General features: G+C 36.7%; 1 protein-coding gene across 2 annotated transcripts in view; it reads right to left on the bottom strand.

The window, feature by feature from the left end:
* The window catches only part of KIFAP3 (kinesin associated protein 3), a 177,713-nt gene that overhangs the window by 149,582 nt on the left and 7,665 nt on the right, over positions 1-20,466 (bottom strand). Inside the window, exons 1-2 of one of the 2 annotated variants that reach the window (XM_040451612.1) lie at positions 15,233-15,483; positions 1,696-1,827 (exon numbers count right to left, since the gene is read on the bottom strand). In XM_040451612.1, coding sequence (XP_040307546.1) covers positions 1,696-1,827; positions 15,233-15,264 — 164 coding nt within the window. In that variant the 5' untranslated portion in view covers positions 15,265-15,483. Of the gene's footprint in view, positions 1-1,695; positions 1,828-15,232; positions 15,484-20,466 lie in introns of those variants that run through there. The other variant, XM_040451611.1, reaches the window with a different exon arrangement.

The raw sequence follows: 20,466 nt of genomic DNA, 5'->3' as shown, positions 1-20,466 counted from the left end.
GGGGTTCAAACCCATGAACTGCGAGATCATGACCTAAGCCAAAGTCAGACACTCAGCTGACTGAGACACCCAGGTGCCCCAAGGACTTAGTTATTTCAATGAATTGTATGTGTAATTTAGTTTCCTAACACAAGAAAAGAAGACAGATTAGGGATCTTACTAAGATACTAGGCAGCTTTTCTTTTCAGGGTGCTATACACCAAAGTTTCTCAATTACAGCGCTATTAAAATTTGAAGCCAAACCATTCTTTGACCTTGTGCATTTTTAGGATGTTTAACAGCACCCTGGCCTCTATCCACTAGATTGTCAATAGGATCCCTCCAGTTACAACCCCCAAAACTGTTTCCAGGCATTACCAAATGTTCTCTGGGGGAAAAACATCACAACCAGTTGAGAACCACTGCTATATATTTAAAATACAGTGCTTTGGGAGCGCCTGTGTGGCTCAGTCAGTTGAGTGTCCAACTTTGGCTCAGGTCATGGTCTGGCAGTTCGTGAGTGCAAGCCCCATGTCGGGCTCTGTGCTAACAGCTCAGAGCCTGGAGCCTACTTTGGATTGTGAGTCTCCCTCTGCCCCTCCCCACTCACACTCTTTCAAAAAAAAAAAAAAAAATTAAAAAAATATTAAATACAGTACTTTTCAGGGTGCTATATCACCAAAACATACTAACTCTTTTAAACTAGTTAAAATCTTCTTACTTAGCTCCCAAATCAACTTTTTTTTTTTTTTTTTTTTTTTTTATTTTTACGGAAGAAGAAGAAGATTGGGAGAGAACACTAGGCCATCTCCGACCTTCTCTACTTCCACAATACTATGAAAGGAGGGCAAGACAATCACAAGCACAACTATAGAATAATGAAAAAGGCCAGTTCCCAAGGGGCTCCTGAAAGTATTATAAAAGTAGGAAGGAAAGTGCAGGATGTCAAGAGATGTAATCCCAATTCACTGAGTCAGAAAATTGAGTCATTACATTACCAACATCTTTCACAGGGCTAGACTTTGAAGGGATGAATTCAAAGTACATGCCCCACTTGGGAATTCTGGAACGCATACTATCTTCTACAACTCCAGGGAAAAAAGGATAATACAGAGAGGATCCCCTAAAATAGAAATTTCTTAAATGAAGCTAAAAAGTCTCATATAAACCTCTTTTATTTCTGATTTCACAAGTTGTAGTAGTTTATACTCTTTTTTTTTTTTTTAATTTTTTTTTCAACGTTTTTTATTTATTTTTGGGACAGAGAGAGACAGAGCATGAACGGGGGAGGGGCAGAGAGAGAGGGAGACACAGAATCGGAAACAGGCTCCAGGCTCTGAGCCATCAGCCCAGAGCCCGACGCGGGGCTCAAACTCACGGACCGCGAGATCGTGACCTGGCTGAAGTCGGACGCTTAACCGACTGCGCCACCCAGGCGCCCCGTTTATACTCTATTATATGCATTCACTAAATGGGATAAATTAGAAATGATATTTTTCAGCAACTTTCCACTATGCTTAGGTAAACATGATCTTCTCTGGAATAAATATACTCTGTATTTATAGTTTACTATGGTCTCTGCTTCACTAAGATGACGTATGCCTAGAAGAAGGCAGAACCATTTGTAATCTATGCTGGTTTAAATAACGTCAGATTTCTACACAGTTTATATAAAATTCACCACTTTCAAACTATGCACCAATGAAGAAAACTTACATCTTTTGGCATTCCTTTCGTTCTCCCAACATGGGATCACCCATCTCTCCAAGAATAGTAGCTTCCACTTCATATTGAACAATGAGTGCTTTTTCTGATGGATGTACATCAATATTTCCTCCTTTAACTTTCCTATAATATAAAATAAAAACAGACATAGGTAGATTAAAAACTCACAAAATGTCCATGCTTTTTATCTAGTTTTTAGTTCTAAAGGCATGTGGGTCGGATTGACATACACATTTAAATTAGATTTACTTTTGACTTAGACCAAAAAATAACTCTTTTTCTCCAACTCTGTAAACTCTGTACTATACATATTTCTTGATCTTGCAGAAAGTACCTTAATAAATAGCTATACCTGGGAAAAAATACATTTACACAAAGAATCATGCTTATATAAAATTTGCAAGTGAATAAAACAAGATGTTTTGGAGAGAAGAACCTCAAACAAAAATCAGTAATTCAAAAATAAAGATAGCTGCTCTAAAATTTGTATTAAAAAAAAAACAACTGCCTAACAATTAGCCCATTAACTGGCTCACAGAATGACACAAAATTATCTAAATCACAATATTTATTATCTATCACTTTACATAAATATATACACTGCAGCATTAGTACCTAATCCTCAAAACACACTCAAATTACAAAACAAAAAAACATTAAGAGGTTATGTTTTACAGTCCTGCATCTTCAAATTACAATGTCATTAGTAGTTTCCACAGAATGTTTCTATATACCTCATCCCCCAAGCTTCTAAAGTTATACAATGAATCTTTAGTTATAGTAAACCAATGACAAATTAATCACTACTTGTCACTTGGCGACATTAGAAGGTGATAAAACAAGTGATATTAGAAGAGATTAAGCAATGAGAACAAGAAAAATTTCTCACTATAGTCAAAGTTGGCTAGTAGGATATTTTAGCCTGACAAGAAGGAACAGAAATATGCAATATCTTAAATTAAAATTCCAATGATTAGACACTCAATGCTCTTTCTTTAGTTAGAAATTAATGCCCTATTTGCATATTCTCAATGTAAGTTTTAAAATGATCTTTTCATCAGAATTATTTATGAAATATGGAATCTGTACTGGGACCATGACTAAAAGTCAAGTATAGAGATAGGGTAGGAAATCAAATACAATGTGAGTCTAGGTAGGTCAGCAACTACACTGACAGTAAGATGTACAGAACAAAGCTTGTGAGGGATTAAAGCAGCTAGAAACCAGGCAGGCCGGTAAAAATAATTAGGAAATTAGATACACACACATATATTAAACAGGATGGCATAGACTCCAAAAGGCAGGATAAATGGGTACAAGCTGAGGCTAGCAATCAAAAACTAAAGGAATCACAGGAATCAAAAGAACGAAGAAGAAATTAAAAAAAAAATGAAAGAAAAAAGAAAAAAAAGTTGTACTATAGCAATCACTACAGAAAGCATCTTAATTATAGAACAAACTAGTTCCGTGCTTCCTCTTAAGATGGAGAGCAATCCCAGTTGTGAATTTCCTATACAGAAGGGGGTAACCACTGTATCCAATTCAATGAAGACAATTATAAGGATAAAACACAAGTGCAATCTTAAGAGTAGTCTCCTACCACCACTTGCACAGCCGGTCTTCTATAGGTAAAGAAAAGCGTAATTGTCTTCTGGTCTGATATCATGCATTTCTCAAAGAAATCAAATTAATCAAAGAATCTCACCACTCCGTTCTTGTTTTTGTTTTTGTTTGCTTTTTTGTGTGCGTGTGTTTTTAAAAAGTATGTTCATTAAATTTTTTAATAGCTTCTTTATCACTAAAGCAAGTTATGTTTTTATAGGAAAAGTAGAACACAGAAATTGCAAAGAAAAAAATAAACTCAAAAACCTGGAAGAAACCAATTGTTACAATTTTAGCACATATACATTCAGGTATTTTTTTAATTCATGTATAAATAATAGAGTGGCAGCTCTAGAAGTTCTTTATAGGAGAGGCTTAATTAAGGGTAGCAATTTGGTAGGGTTGAAACTACACTGAATAGCACTTTACATAAGGGTAATACAAGTTATTAATTGCTTATATAACCTGGGGGCTGATGGAAATTATGGATAAACCCCTTGCTTGTTCTCCTTGGCATTGTGGCTGAATATATAAGATACGTATATTAAAACTAAGCCCTCATTATACTGTTTAGTAACACATTTAAAACTTACTATGGGTACCTGGGTGGCTCAGATGGTTAAGCATCTGACTCTGGATTTGGGCTCAGGTCCTGATCTCACAGTTCATAAGACTGAGCCCCACCTCAGGCTCTGTAATGACAGCGTAGAATCTGCTTGGGATTCTGTCTCTGTCTTCCTCTCTGCCCCTCCCCCACTCTAATGCATGCATTCGCACTCCGTCAAAATAAATATTAAAAAAAGAAAAAAACCTGTATAAAGAATAAAGTCACCAAGAAAAAAAGAGAGAGGACTCAAATAAAGTCATAAACAAAAGAACAAACATTTACAACTGATCACACAGAAATACAAAGGATCACAAGAAACTTAGCAATTAATTATACACCAACAAATGTAACAACATAGAAGAAATGGGTAAAATCCTAAAAACCATACAATCTGCAAAGATCAAATCATAAAAAAACAGAAAATATGAACAGACCAATTACTAGTAAGCCACTGAATCAGTAATCAAAAATGTCCCAATAAACAAAAGTCTACACTCAACTGCTTCACTGGTTAATGCTACCAAATATTCAAAGAATTAATGACAATCATTCTCAAACTCTTCCAAAAAACAGAACAGGAGGGAATACTTACAAACTCATTTTATGAGGTCAGCATTACCTTTACACCAAAACCAGACAAGAACACCAAAAAAAAAAAAAAAAAAAAAAAAAAAAGCAAAATTACAGGATAATACCCAAAAGGAACACAGATGCAAAAATCTTCACAAAATACTAGCAAACCAACTCAAGTTTACATTAAAAGCATCACACATCATGATCAAGTGGGATTTATTTGAGGGATGCAAGGATGGTTCAATAAATGGAAATCAATCAATACACTACATTAACAAAATGAAGTATAAAAGTCATACGATTATCTCAACAGATGCATAAAACATTTGACAATGTTCAATATCCATTTATGATAAAAACTGCCAACAAAATGAATATACAGGGAATGTACCACAACACAATAAAGGCCATATATAATAAATACACAGCTAACATCATACTCGACAGTGAAAAACTAAAAGCTTTTCCTCAAAGACCAGGAACAAGGCAAGGATGCCCACTCTTACCACTTCTATTCAACACAGTATTAGAAGCCCTAGCCAGAGTAATTTGTCAAGAAAAAGAAATAACAGGCATCCAAATCAGAAAGCAAGAAGTAAAACTGCCACTATTTGTGGATGACATGATATTATTATAGAGAAAACTCTAAAGACCCCACACACAAAAAAATTGGAGCTAATAAACTGAAGAAAGTTGCAGGTTAAAAAAAAAACCAACATTAAAAATCAGTTGCATTTCCATACACTAATAATGAACTATCTTAAGAGAAATTAAGAAAATATTCCCATTTACAATTACATCAAAAAGAATAAAATATCTAGAAATAAATTTAACCAAGAAGGTCTTTAACCAAGACCTATACCCTGAAAACTATAAGATATTGATGAAAGAAAGTGAACACAAATAAATGAAAAGATAGTCCAAGTTTATAGACTGAAAGAATTAATACCGATAAAATGTCCATATCACCCAAAGCAATCTACAAATTCAAGGCAACCCCTATCAAAATCCCAATGGCCTTTTTTCACAGAAATTGAACAAACAATCCTAAAATTTGTATGGAGCCACAAAAGACCCTGAATAGTCAGAGCAATCTTGAGAAAGAAGAACAAAGCTAGAGGCCTCACATTTTCTGGTTTCAAAATATATTACAAAGTTACAGTAATCAAAACAGTATGGTATTTGCATAAAAAAAGACACATATATCAACAGAATACATAGCCCAGAAATAAACTGACACATATACGGCCAATTAATTCACAACAAAGGAGCCAAGAATACACAATAGGGAAGGACAGTCTCTTCAATAAATGGCATTTAGAAAACTGGACAGCTACATGAAAAAGAATGAAACTGGACCATTATCTTACACTATATACAAAAATTAATTCAAAATGGATTAAGAGCTGAACATAAGACCTAAAACTATAAAACTCCTAGAAGAAAATAAGGACAGTAAGCTTCTCACCATAGATCTTGGCAAGTTTTTTTTGACACCAAAAGCAAAGGCAGTAAAAACAAAAATAAATAAGTGGGCCTAAGTCGAACTAAATATCTTCTTCCCAGCAAAAGAAAAAAAAATAAAAATACAACTTATTAAGTGGGAGAATATATTTGCAATAATATGTCTGAGAATGGGTTAATACCTAAAATATACAAAGACATCAATAGAAGAAAAATAGAAAAAAAGCTCAATAGAAAAAAAGAAAAAGAAAAAAAGAAAGAAAAAGGAAAAAATACCAATCTGGTTAAAAAATCAGCAGAGGATGTGAATAGGCATTTTTTTCTAAGAAGACATACAGATGGCCAACAGGTACATGAAAAGATGCTCAATATCTCTACTCATAAATGAAATGCAAATCAAAACCACAATAAGGTATCACCTCATACCTGTTAAAATGGCTATTATCAAAAAGACAAGAAATAGACAGCGTTGGCAAGAATGTGGAGAAAAGGGAACCCTACTACACTGTTGATGGGAATGTAAATTAATGCAGCCACTATGGAAAATCGTATAGAGGTTTTTCAAAAAACTGAACACAGACCTACCATATGATCCAGAAAACCCATTTCTGAGTGTTTATCCAAAGGAACTAATTCTAAGAGATATATAGTACACACCCCCATGTTCACTGCAGTATTATTTATAACAGCCAATACAAAGAAGCAACCCAAGTGTCTATCATAAAGAAAATGTGGCATATGTACGTGTATATGTGTAAAATCTTGCCATTTGTGACAACATGGATAGACCTTGAGAGCATTATGCTATACGAAATAAGTCAGAGAGAGACAGACAAATTCTTTATGATCTCATTTGTATGTGGAATCTAAGAACAAAACAAACCCAAACTCACAGATACACAGAACATATTGGTAGTTGCCAAAGGCAGGGGGTGGCAGCTGGGAAAACAGGTGAAGGTGGTCAAAGGCACAAATTTCCAGTGATAAAATAAATAAGTCCTGGGCACCTGGGTGACTCAGTCAGTTAAGCATCCAACTACTGATTTCAGCTCAGGTCATGATCTCATCACATCATGCTAAGCATGGAGCCTGCTTAAGATTCTCCTTCTCAGGGGTGCCTGGGTGGCTCAGTCGGTTAAGCGTATGACTTCAGCTCAGGTCACGATCTCGCGGTCTGTGAGTTCGAGCCCCGGGTCGGGCTCTGGGCTGAGGGCTCAGAGCCTGGAGCCTGCTTCCGGTTCTGTGTCTCCCTCTCTCTCTGCCCCTCCCCCGTTCATGCTCTGTCTCTCTCTGTCTCAAAAATAAATAAACGTTAAAAAAAAAAAAAAAGATTCTCTTTCTCTCCTCCTCTGCCCTTCTCCCCCATTTCTGAACTCTCTCTAAGATAAGATAAGGCCCAGGGATATAACGTACAGCATGGTGACAACAGTTAATAACAAGGTATTGTACACTTGAAAATTGCTAATAGACTAAATCTTAAAAGTTCTCATCACAAGGAAAAAAAACATTATTACTACGTGGTAATGGGTGTTAACTAGACTTATTGTGGTGATCATTTCACAAGTGTATCGTGATATACACCTGAAACTAATATAATGTTATGTCTATTACAGCTCAATAAAAGATTTCAAATCAATAACTTGATTTTACACCTTAAGGAACTAGAAAAAGAATAAACTAAACCACATGCTTGTAGAAGGTAGGAAATCATAAAGACAGAGAGATTAAACAAATACAGAATACATATGCAAAATTAAAAAAAATCAAAAGTTGCTTCTTTGAAAAATTCACAAAATTGGCAAACCTATAGTTAAGAAAAAAAGAGAGAAGAGTGAAATTACTACAGTTGGAAATTAAAATGGGATACTATTGACCTTACAGAGATAAAAAGAATACTATAAACTATTGTAAGCCAACAAATTAGATAATCTAGATGAAATGGACAAATTCCTAGAAATAAACAAACAACATAAAGTCAAAAGAAAGAGAAATTCTGAATAGACCTACATAGTAAATAAAGAAATTCAATCAGTCATCAAAAACTTCCAAACAAAGAGAAGTCCAGGATCAGATGACTTCACTGGTGATTTCTACCACAGATCCAAAGAAAAATTAACACCAATCCTTCTTAAATGCCTCTGAAAAACAGACCTCATTCTATGAGGTCAGCATTACTCTGTTACCAAAGTGAGACAAACACACCACAAAAATAGAATATCTCTTATAAATATCTTATATAAAGAGATGGAAATCAATATCCTTCATGAATAGAGATGCAAAAGTCCTCAAAATACTAACAAACACTATGCAGCAGCATATTAAAAGATTACAAGCCAAGACCAAGTAGGTTCTATTCTAGGAATGCAAAGAAGTTATACATATGAAAAACAATATAATACACCACATTAATAAGATGAAGGAAAAATGTACATGATTATTCCAATTGATGCAGAAAAAGCATTTGACAAAATCAAACACCCTTTCAAATAAAAGCATTCAATAAATTAGGAATACAAGAAAAGGGCATATATGAAAAACCTACAGCTAATAATATACTCAATAGTAAAAGAATAAAAAGTTTCCTTTAAGAATAGGAATAAGTATGCCTACTTTCATCCACTTTTTTTTTTAAGTTTATTTATTTATTTTGAGAGTGAAAGAGAGCATAAGCAGTGAAGGGGCACAGAGAGAGGGACAGAGAATCCCAAGCAGGCTCTGTACATGGGGCCTGATCTCACGAACTGGGAGATCATGACCTGAGCCAAAATCAAGAGTCCGACACTCAACTGATTGAACCACCCAGCGGCCCTGCTGTCATCCATTTCTATTCAACATACTACTGGAAGTTCAAGCCAGAGCACTGACATATAGAAAAGAAATAAAAGCATCCATACTGGAAAAGAAGTAATACTATATCTGTAGATGACATGAGCTCATATGTTGAGAACTGCTAATCACAGTACACTCAGCAAATTTGCAGATCACACTACAAACACACAAAAAAAAATCAGTTGCATTTCTATATACTAGAAATGAAAACGCCAAAAAGGAAGTTAAAAAAACAATTCCACTTACAATCAAAAGGAATAAAATACTAACAAATTTAAGCAGAGAGGTGTAGCACTTAGTGAAACTACAAAACGTTGCTGAAAGAAATTAATAAGAATTAAATGGACAGATATCCCTTGTTCACAGATTGATAACTTAATAGTGTTAAGATGGCAATACTTCCCAAAGTGATCTACAGATTTAATACAATCCCTATCAAAATCCCAAAAGCCTCTTTTAGGGATCCTAAAATTCATATGGAAACACAAGGGACCCTGAGTAGCCAAAACAATCCCAAAAAAGAACAAAGTTGTAAGACATACTTTCCAATTTCAAAATACACTACGAAGCTACAATAATCAAAACAGTGAAGTAGTAGCATAAAAACATACAGATCAATGGAGGAGAATGGAGTCCAGAAATAAACGCCTACATCTACCATAAATGGATTTTCAACAAAGGCAGCAAGACCTTTCACTGGGGAACGAATGATCTCTTTAACGAATGGTGCCAGGACAACTGGATATCCACACGTAAAAGAATGAAATGGGACCCTTACTTTATATCACACTTTTAACTCAAGATGGAATGAAAACAAATTTGAGAGCTGAAACTACAAAACCCTTAGAAAACATAGAGGCAAATATTCATGACTTTGGATTTGGCAATGTTTTTTTATTTTATTTTTAAATTTTTTTTTTCAACGTTTATTTATTTTTGGGACAGAGACAGAGCATGAACGAGGGAGGGGCAGAGAGAGAGGGAGACACAGAATCAGAAACAGCCTCCAGGCTCTGAGCCATCAGCCCAGAGCCTGACGCGGGGCTCGAACTCACGGACCGCGAGATCGTGACCTGGCTGAAGTCGGATGCTTAACCCACTGCGCCACCCAGGCACCTCTGGCAATGTTTTTTTAAAATTAATTTTTAAATTTTAATTCCAGTATAGCTAACAGTGTTATATTAGTTTCAGGTGTATGATATAGTGATTCAATAATTCTATACATTACTCAGCACTCTTCTATAAGTATACTCTTTAATTCCCATTACCTATTTCACCTACCTCCCCTCTGGTAGCCATCAGTTTGTTCTCTATGTTTAAGTGTTTTTCTCAATTTGTTTCTTTTCCTTTGTCATTTGTTTCTTAAATTCCACATATGAGAGAAATCATATTGTATTTGTCTTTCTCTGACTGACTTATTTCACTTAGCATTATATTCTCTAGATCCATTAGTGATGTTGCAAATGGCAAGATTTTATTCTTTATGGTGGAATATTTTATTATAGATATACCTATATAATAATATTCTATATACATACACACACATATGCAATATATCTAAATACATATACCGCCTCTCCTTTATTCATTCATCTGTCAGTGGACACTGGGGCTGCTTCTATAATTTGGCTATTATAAATAATGTCGTGATAAACATAGGGTGCATCTATCTCTTTGAATTAGTGTTTTTGTATTTTTTGGATAAACACCTAATAGTGCAATTACTGGATCTTAGGGTAGTTCTATTCCTAACTTTTTGAGGGACCTCATACTGTCTTCCACAGTGGCTAAACCAGTTTGCATTCCCAACAAAAGTGCACAAGGGTTGCTTTTTTTCCACATCCTCACCAACACCTGTTGTTTCCTGTGATTTTGATTTCAGCCATTCTAAAAGGTGTGAGATGATATCTTATTGTGGTTTTGATTTGCATTTCCCTGATGATGAGTGATGAGCATCTTTTCATGTGTCTGTTGCCCATTTGTATATCTTCTTTGGAGAAATGTCTGTTCATGTCTTCTTTATATATTTTGGATACTAACCCTTTATCGGATATGTTGTTTGTAATTATGTTCTGCCATTCAGTAGGTTGTCTTTAAGCTTTGTTGATTGTTTGCTTTGCTATGCTTTTTATTTTGCTACATGCAAAAGAATGAAACTGGACCACTCTCTGACACCATACACAAATGTAAATTCAAAATGGACTAAGGACTTAAATGTGAGATATGAAACCATAAAAATCCTAGAGTTAATTACGTGGTATAAAGGGTCCAATTTCATTCTTTTATGTGTAGATATCCAGTAATTTCTCTGACATCAGCCTTAGCAACATCTTTCTAGATGTCTCCTGAGGCAAGGGAAAGAAAGAAAAAATAAACTATTAGGCAATGGTTTCCAAAATAATGGTAGCAAAAGCAAGTAAAGAAAAAATTAAACTGGACTCCATCAAAATTAAAAACTTTTGCATAAGGAAGGACACTATGATGATAATGCAAAAACAATCACAGAGTGGGGCAAAATATTTGTAAATCATTTATCTGGTAAGAGTCTAGTATCTAGAATGTATAAAGAACTCATTTCCCCAAAGAAGATAAAAGCCAAGAAGCATATGAAAAGATACTGGATGTCACTAGTAACTAAGGAAATGCAAATAAAACCACAGAGAGTACTTCGCATCCACTGAATGGCCAGAATGTAAATAAATAAATAAATAAATAAATAAATAACAACTGTTGGTGATGTCGAAAATTGGAACTCTCATACACCGCTGATGGGAATGTAAATGGTGCAGCCACTCTGAAAAAGTTTGGTGGTTCTTCAATAAGTTAAACACACAATTAGTACATGACCCAGAAACACCTGGGTACATACCAGAGAGTGAAAAAAGGTATTCAAAGTAAAACTAGTACAGGAATGTTCAAAGCAGTTTTACTCACAGTAGCCAATAGATGGAAACAATCTAAATGTCTATCAATAGATGAATGAATAATCTACATGTGCTATATCCACACAATGAACTACCATTCAGCTATTAAATGGAATGAATTGCTGCTGAATGCTAAAATGTAGATGAATGTTGAAAACATACTGTATAAAAAAAGGGCTTTAGGGACACCTGGGTGGCTCAGTCGGTTGGGCGTCTGACTTCGGCTCAGGTCATGATCTCACAGTTCGTGAGTTCAAGCCCCACGTTGGGCTCCATGCTGACGGCTCAGAGCCTGGAGCCTGCTCCAGATTCTGTGTTTCTCTCTCTCTGCCCCCTCCCTGCTCATGCTCTGTCTCCCTCTCTCAGAAATAAACATTAAAAAAAAAAAAAAAAAAAAAGAGCTTTACATGAAGGCCATCCACTGATTTTGCTTATGTACTTATAGCACTCACCATAAATACAATAGTTACTTCTGATTAGATATTAATTAAAGTCTGTATTCCTCACTACGTTATAGGCACATAAAGGCAGAGAAAGTATATGTCATTCATCCAATACTTTTTATCACTTGACTAAGTGACTTTTACATGGTAGAATTTCAAATAACTATTGAAGGAATGAATAAATGTCATTTACACTTAAAATCCTTCAATGGTTCTCCACTGCTTTTACAAGTCTCAACTCTTTACTATGGTTTATAAGTCCAGTATGATTTGGCCCATTTTTCTTTGTAACCTCATTTTTACTTCATTTAATAACTATTTAGTGAGTACTTATGATCCAGGAATTGTGCTGTGTGCTGAGGATACAATGAGAAGTAAGATATATAGTTCCTTAGCCTTCTGAAGCTTACAGACCAGCAGGAAAGACAAACAATAATAATATGGTAATAAGAGTAAGTAAAGACAAGGTATTAGGTATCATGAGAAACTAGCAGGTATATCTGACCTGGATTGTGGACTGCGGGATGAAAAAAGGGCAGCTCAGGAAAGGCTTTCTGGAAAAAGTGACATTTAAGCAAAAACATTTAAGCAAAAACAGTGACATTTAAGCAAAAACCCAGAGAGCTGGGTAAAGAATGGGGCAAGTTCCAGACAACAGGAAGGGCACTTGGAAACTTACACCAAAACACAGGAATCTAAAAGAAGTTATTTCTGTAAGGCTCAAGTATGAAATTACTGGGGGTGGGAGGGAGGCAGAGAGAGAACTGAAAAGGTAGGTGCTCTAACTCTAAAAGCAATGCACGGGTGCTTGGCTTGCTCAGTGGGAAGAGCACATGACTCTTGATCTTAGTGTCATGAGTTCGAGGCCCACGTTGAGAATAGAGATTATTTAAATAAACTTTCAAAAAAGTAAAAAGCAATGGAAAGCCATCAGAGGGTTTTAAGAGGAAGCAAAAAAATCACAAATAATTGTCTATTTTTGTGTATATCTGATTGAGGACATAAAATTTGTCTATTTAATCATTTTTCCACTGACCAGAACTATGCTAGGCATATACCAGGTATTTTGTAAGTCTTCATTAAGTTTTACTGAATCAAAACAAAAAATCAAACTGTATTTGATTCTATAATCTACTACACATTTAAAGAAAGACTAGAAATTCCTCATGAAACCATGGAAATCGACTAATTAAAATTAGACTGAATCAACGAGAATGAAACTATGTTGCTGTACTGTTAGAAACAAAATGTGAAGGTAAAAATATTACAAAAGGAATACATAAATGTAATCATTATCAAAGAACCAATAATTAAAATGGAAGGTTCTGCCAGACATCATAAACCATCAGGCCTGTATGATTGTACGTCAGCTGCATATTTCTAATCTGAATGCAGGCAACGCCACCTTTTAATTTACGTATATTGTCAAAATTAGGCGGAACTGAAAAGTGTATATTTCAACCTTTGCAACTTCTAATCTTATTTTACTTCAAGCATTATAGTGACTTGTTTGGTTTTATTTTTTGAACTTTAGATAACACGGCTTTTAAAAGAATAGATTGGGAATTATGCCTAAGGGTCCATACAGGTACAAGAATCTAATAAAAACTATATTTTGGCACAGTGTATTACACGAAAACAAACTGCTGGTATAATAGTAGCTCTTCACCTAGAACAATCTTGAATCTGAAGTTGAAAGAGAAAGAATTTACTATTTTCTTCTGTCACGAAATTTTCAGTCAAGGTATTTTAAAAGATCAATGTAGGCAAAATTCAGTGAGGAAATAAATACTGACTATATACTAGTTATGATTACATACTACTACAAAAATTTACTGATAAAGTCTTGTTATTTGACAGTTTCAGATATATTCATATACAATGAGAAAGGCAGGCAATATATGCCTCAGTCCTGCAAAGACCGTGCAGTCGATTGTAGGATTTTACAATTGTTTGAATCCCTTTTAAGAATTGATTAAAGTTTAGAAGATCTTCCTGTGATGATTAAGGCCATCCCAGGCCAGGATAAATATATTCAGTAAAAGCGTATTATGACTTGAAATAACGCCACCACATTACATGGCATGTTTTATCTTTTAAAAGTATTTTCATATTTGGTCCACATATTTCTCATAAGGTAATATTTGCCCCACATTTAAATAAGGAAACTGTGTCCAAAGAATAATAATAATAATAATAATAATAATACATGTGACTCCCCCTGTGTATTTTACCCTGTCACTAACAGTGACTTAACTAATGGAGAAAAAATGGAGAGTCCTACTTAAGATCGTTTTCTATTGGATCACTGCTAACTCTTGGTCCAATGACAGGTATCCTTTTTCATCAGGGATGACCTTATCTTTGACAGGAGTCAAATAAATAATCCCCAAAGATACAATTTTCTTTAAAGAGTAATTGACACTACAGATATTGTTAAACTAAAGAAATTACGGCCTGCTGCAGGACAAGCTCCTGAACAAACCTCTTGATAATTATGAATCTCCTACAAAAAGTATACTATATACATGGCAGTCAAATGGATGAAATGATTGAGGAAAGCAGAAACAGGCTGGAAGGAACCATCTCAGCCCAGCCTCCCATAAAGTAAAAGCCACTTCTCTCTTCTTCATCGCTTCAAAACCCGATGGCAGTGAAGCCCAAACAGGAGACAGAGAGCAGAGGCACCAGAAGACTTCATTCTCAGGCTCCCAAGGGATTTATTCTACTAGGGAAATATGGGGAGTCCAAGTCGGGGTGGGGGGTCAGGAAGACGCGGTTTACACAGCCCTTCGCCCTCTCCCGAGACGGATGTGGCAAGGAAACCATCTGCAATGCTGTCAGGGTCCCGCCGAGCCAGGTAAGAGGCTGGGGAGCCTCGCACCCCCGAAGGGCCCTTTCCTCTTTTCCCCAGTGCTCCTTTTCCCTTTCCTTTCCGTGACTCCCCTCCGCCTTACCCCCGGCTTCCACCTCTCCTTTAAGATCCTAGCTTTGCCCACTGTCACCTCAAAGCCAACCCAAGGACCTCTAAGAATATCTTCAGGGCCTCGCAAGGAAGGTGGGACCGAGCCTCGGGGAGTGGTCACCTTTTGAGGTATCTGGCGTCCTCCCCTTGCATGGCGGCGGCGACGGTGGCGTGGGGAGGATGGGGTTATCTGAGAAAGCCGGCGGAGCTATTTCCGGGGACGGTGGCCCAAGGATCCCCACACCCAAAGGCGATGACAGTCCCGAGGCCTGCAAGGCGGGGCGGCGGTGGCGGCGCTGCGGTTACCACGGTGAGGCCGCCGGCTCCTCCCACAGCTCCTAGGCCCCAAAACACTGGAGGGACCCAGACCCGCCCAGAGCCGCCTCCGCCAGCCCCGCCTCAAGGCGCATGCGTCCGCTCCGGCGCGCCCGTGTGCGCAGGCTCAGTATGAGGCGCTGGCCCCCTAGGACTAATCTGACGCACCCAGGAGCAGAGCGTGAAGGTTTCTGCGGCAGATTTCTGCGGGTGTGGTTCAGGAATGGCTCCCTGATCATCGCCCCCTTGAGGATGGAAATTGGAAGAGTCATCCCAGTAGGCCTACTCGAAATTTCAGGTCCTAGCTTCAAACAAGAGAAAGGGAATCCATTAACCTTTTCATTAGTGAATGCAAGAGAGCAGCTCAGCCCCCCGCTGATAACCTGTAAAGTGAGGTTTGCGTTTGGAGGCATTGTGGAAAAGGAAGTGCACTGATTGCACTGAGAAGCTCTATAATTTGTGGAGATGAGCTGACCTTCATATAAAATGAATACAATTAATATCACCTTTGATTCATTGCAAATCTGTGACTTCCACTTCGGTATTCTGAATCTAGAATGCACCACCCCCCACCACGCGGCCCAACAAACACGCACACGCAAAAGAGCTCCTGAAATGCCAGCTTCTGCTCTAATTATCCAAAGGTACTTTCGGAATTGTTTCCCCTGAGGCAGGCACCTGTTGGCAATGCAGGCCACAGGAAAGAAGAGCTGTTTTTGAACCTTAGCAAGTAAATGTCCCCTGCTTTCAGTTCTACGCCCATAGGCTCAGCTATCACATCTATGCAAATGACTTACGTTCATTTATTCAGTAAATATTAATTAAGGGTCAGCTTTGTGCCAAACACCAAACCAGGGTCTAGAGTTACAAAGAAGACACCAACACTTCCTTTCCTCACCTGTGCTCTTGTCACTTACTCTCTTCTAGTTATGTATTTTCTATCACCTTGGGCCATGTCTACACAGTTGTTTCGTTGCTTTTCTCAAATGCGGTTAGTTGATACAGTACAGTGCATAGAATGTTAAATACAAGGACACAGTCCATACCTGCCAAGAGACATTATTTTCATTTGTCTACACATTCACACCAGCTACACTATTTCTGCCAGTGTTGTAGTCATTCTCTTAGTCTTCCAGAGAAGAATACTTGGAGATAATTTTGACATCCTCCTCTGGATCATGTGCTCTTATTTAACTATTAAAAAATTCTATCCTTTCTTTCTTCAAGATACTCCTGCAATCCAGCTTTTCTTCTCCATTCTCACTTCCATTCATCTATCTACTTCATACCCAGAACTGCACTTCTTTTCTAACAGGGCTTCCTATCTTCTGGTTTATTTCCTGAATATTCATTCTGGAAAATGATATGAAATTTTACAAATCATCATTTATGTCCAGATTACCTTAAAACCCTCACAATACCTAAAATTGCCAGATCACAATAGCCATTAAAATGCATGGATAATATAACAAGCATTCTTGCAACGTGAGCTTCTTGAGAGCAAAGATGATTTTTGCTGTGTTAACCTCTGTATCCTTAGAACAGCACCTGGCCCATAGTTGGCAATATATAAATATTTAGAGCTGGAAAAAAAATGCATATCGGAGCTTGGAAAAACAACAAGAATCTAAACAAAATGCTCAGAGGACAGAAAGGAAGATAGAGCTGAAAATAAGATAAACCGAAACTGGGACTGAACTAGGGAGCTATTAGTCTGTAACAGGAAAAGTATAAGATGAGCCCGGGCATTTTATGCTTGCAGGTAAAGAAATACTCAAAGACTGGGGCGCCTGGGTGGCTCAGTCGGTTAAGCGTCGGACTTCAGCTCAGGTCACGATCTCGTGGTTCTTGAGTTCGAGCCCCGCGTTGGACGCTGGGCTGATGGCTCAGAACCTGGAGCCTGCTTCCTATTCTGTGTCTCCCTCTCTCTCTGCCCCTCCCCCGTTCATGCTCTGTCTCTCTCTGTCCCAAAAATAAATAAATGTTAAAAAAAAAAAAAAAATGAAATACTCAAAGACTAATGGGATTGTGTCCAAAAGACACTGGTCAACTTTGGGGTAATTTATACCAAAAGGAATAATAACTGTGGTTGATTTAACACATTAATAAGAATCCAGGCGTCTATGATATTATGCAATGATTGATAGAAAAACAGAAAAACAAAATTTCATTTTCATCGAAGGCAACAACTACCTCAAATCCTTACTCTGAAAATTGGTAATTAAAGGGAAGAATTAAGCATTTGATTCACTTCTTCCCTAATCCAGAAAAAAAAAAAAAAAACCACCTATAATTTACCTCCCCTTGGTAGGCAAAATCTCTTTATATAAAATGCCACTAGTAACAGAGAACAATAATTGTAAATGGTTACTATTTTGCAAGCCCCAACAAATGATGGATTCACCTATACCTCATTGATTTATTACAAAATGATTTGAAATGTGGCAAAGTTTCACCCCACAGTTTACCTGATAATTCCAAAGGGGAAAACAATGTTACTTTACATGGAGAGATCTGTCAGCATCATAAACAAATGAGCAGATAGCATCATTAATAGTGGCAGTACCTGATCGTATATGCAATAAAAACACAATAAATTATCCATTAAGTATTCTTGCCAAAAATTAACCTTAATCTAACCAAACTGTTAGATCTCATATCCAGCAATAAATAATGAATATGATCCTGAAAAACAGAAAATATACTTAATTGGATATCAAAATATATTATAAGAAAATAATATTATAAGAAAATAATAATGACAAGCATAGGAATAGAACCCCAGGGGAACGAAACAAAGAACAAGACTTATGCATATATGTAAATTTTAAGTATGAAACAAATCAATTCTCAGATCATTATGGAAAAAATGCATTGTCAATAAATAATTTCAAAACAATTTGTTATGTATATATAACAAATTAAATTGGATCTCTACCTCATACCACATGCAAAAACTGATTCCACATTAAGGGCACTGGGGGTGTTCAGTCGGTTCTTTAAGCATCTGACTTCAGCTTATGTCATGATCTCACAACTCATGAGTTTGAGCCCCACATCGGGCTCTGTGCTCTCCTCACAAAGCCTGCTTCGGATTCTCTGTCTGCCTCTCTCTCTGCCGGTCACGTGCACTCTCTCTCAAAAATAAACATTAAAAAACGAATTCCACATCCAATAAACCCTTAAATGTAAAAATCAAAACTTTAAAAACATTCAGAAGCAAATGTAAATTATTTTTTGACCTTCAGTTAAAGACATATTTTTTAAACAAGGTACAGAAAACACTAAAATTGATAAATTCACTGCATTAAAATGAGTAACTTATGATTATCAACAAGACACCACAGAGAAAGCGAAAAGATAAACCAAAAAAAAAAAAAATGATACACCTAATTTGCATCACATAAAAACTAACACAGGATTAAATTAAGACTATTTGAAGATCCCTTATGAATAAAAAAGTAAAAGACAACCTGGTGGGGAACAATGGAGAAAGAAGATAAAGAGGAGATAGAAATAGCAAGAAAGAAACTAAACAAAGCAAGAAGAGTGCTCAACCTCAATGGTAGCTAGGAAGATGCCAGTTAAAGCCAGAATCAAAAATTAAGAAGTCTGAATGAATACACCAAGTGCTGGTGAAAGTGTGAAGCTGGAAATTGTTTACTAAATATTTCAGGGGTGAGTACGTTGGGATTACCACTTGAGAATGAAATGTGTTGCATTGTTTTGTAAAGTTAAACAGGCATATACCCTAAATCGCTACAATTCTGCTCCTAATTACATAGCTCAGAAAATTCTAGCACGTATGCACAATAAGGCTTGTTCTAGACTTATCAGAGCAGTATTGTGAATAATAGAAAAAGAAAAACCGAAAGAGAGCTCCAAAGTAATTTGGCAGGAGAATGGATGAATACATCTGAATTATTTGTATACAGTACAAATTGTATATTATACGGTATTAAGCAGCAGAGAAAGTTTATGAACTAGAACTACACAAACCACGTGGATGAATATTAGAAATATTTTACTGAATGAAAAGAGCAAATTGCAGGTTACATACAGTATAACTTTTTAAATTTTTTCAGTATAACTTATATACAATAAAATGGATTCTTTTTGTTTTTTTTTTTAATTTTTTTTTTCAACGTTTATTTATTTTTGGGACAGAGAGAGACAGAGCATGAACGGGGGAGGAGCAGAGAGAGAGGGAGACACAGAATCTGAAACAGGCTCCAGGCTCTGAGCCATCAGCCCAGAGCCCGACGCGGGGCTCGAACTCGTGGACCGCGAGATCATGACCTGGCTGAAGTCGGATGCTTAACCGACTGCGCCACCCAGGCGCCCCGTAAAATGGATTCTTTTTGGTGTGCAGTTCTATGCGTTTTGATAAGTGCATAAGTCATGTAACCACTACAGAATCAAAATATAACACAATTCTATCATCCTTTCAAGTTCCTTTGTGTTCCTTAGGGTTCATCCTATTCCCCAACCCCAGATTCTGGTAAGTACTGATCTGTTTTCTGTTCCTACAACGTTTCCTTTTCCAGAATGTCATCTAAATATAATCGTATGTGATGTAGCCTTTTAAGCCTGATTTCTGTCACTCAGATAATACATTTGGGAGTCATCCATGTTGTGTTTCAGAAATTTATTCCTATTTGATTGTTAGGTAATATGTTACTTATGAATGTACTGCACTTTATTCATTTACTACTTTTGGGTTCTTTCTAACTTTCGGTGACTATGAATAAAAACACTATAGGGGCGCCTGGGTGGCGCAGTCGGTTAAGCGTCCGACTTCAGCCAGGTCACGATCTTGCGGTCCGTGAGTTCGAGCCCCGCGTCAGGCTCTGGGCTGATGGCTCAGAGCCTGGAGCCTGTTTCCAATTCTGTGTCTCCCTCTCTCTCTGCCCCTCCCCCGTTCATGCTCTGTCTCTCTTTGTCCCAAAAATAAATAAACTTTGAAAAAAAATTAAAAAAAAAACACTATAAACATTTACATACAGGTTTTTGTGTGAGCTAAAGTTTTCTTTTCTCTTG

Source organism: Herpailurus yagouaroundi, unplaced genomic scaffold, assembly GCF_014898765.1.
Source record: "Herpailurus yagouaroundi ecotype Mexico unplaced genomic scaffold, PumYag 205, whole genome shotgun sequence".
NCBI classification, from domain to species: domain Eukaryota; kingdom Metazoa; phylum Chordata; class Mammalia; order Carnivora; family Felidae; genus Herpailurus; species Herpailurus yagouaroundi.
Note: the sequence above shows the minus strand (reverse complement) of the source record. Positions and strands in the feature narration are given on the sequence as shown.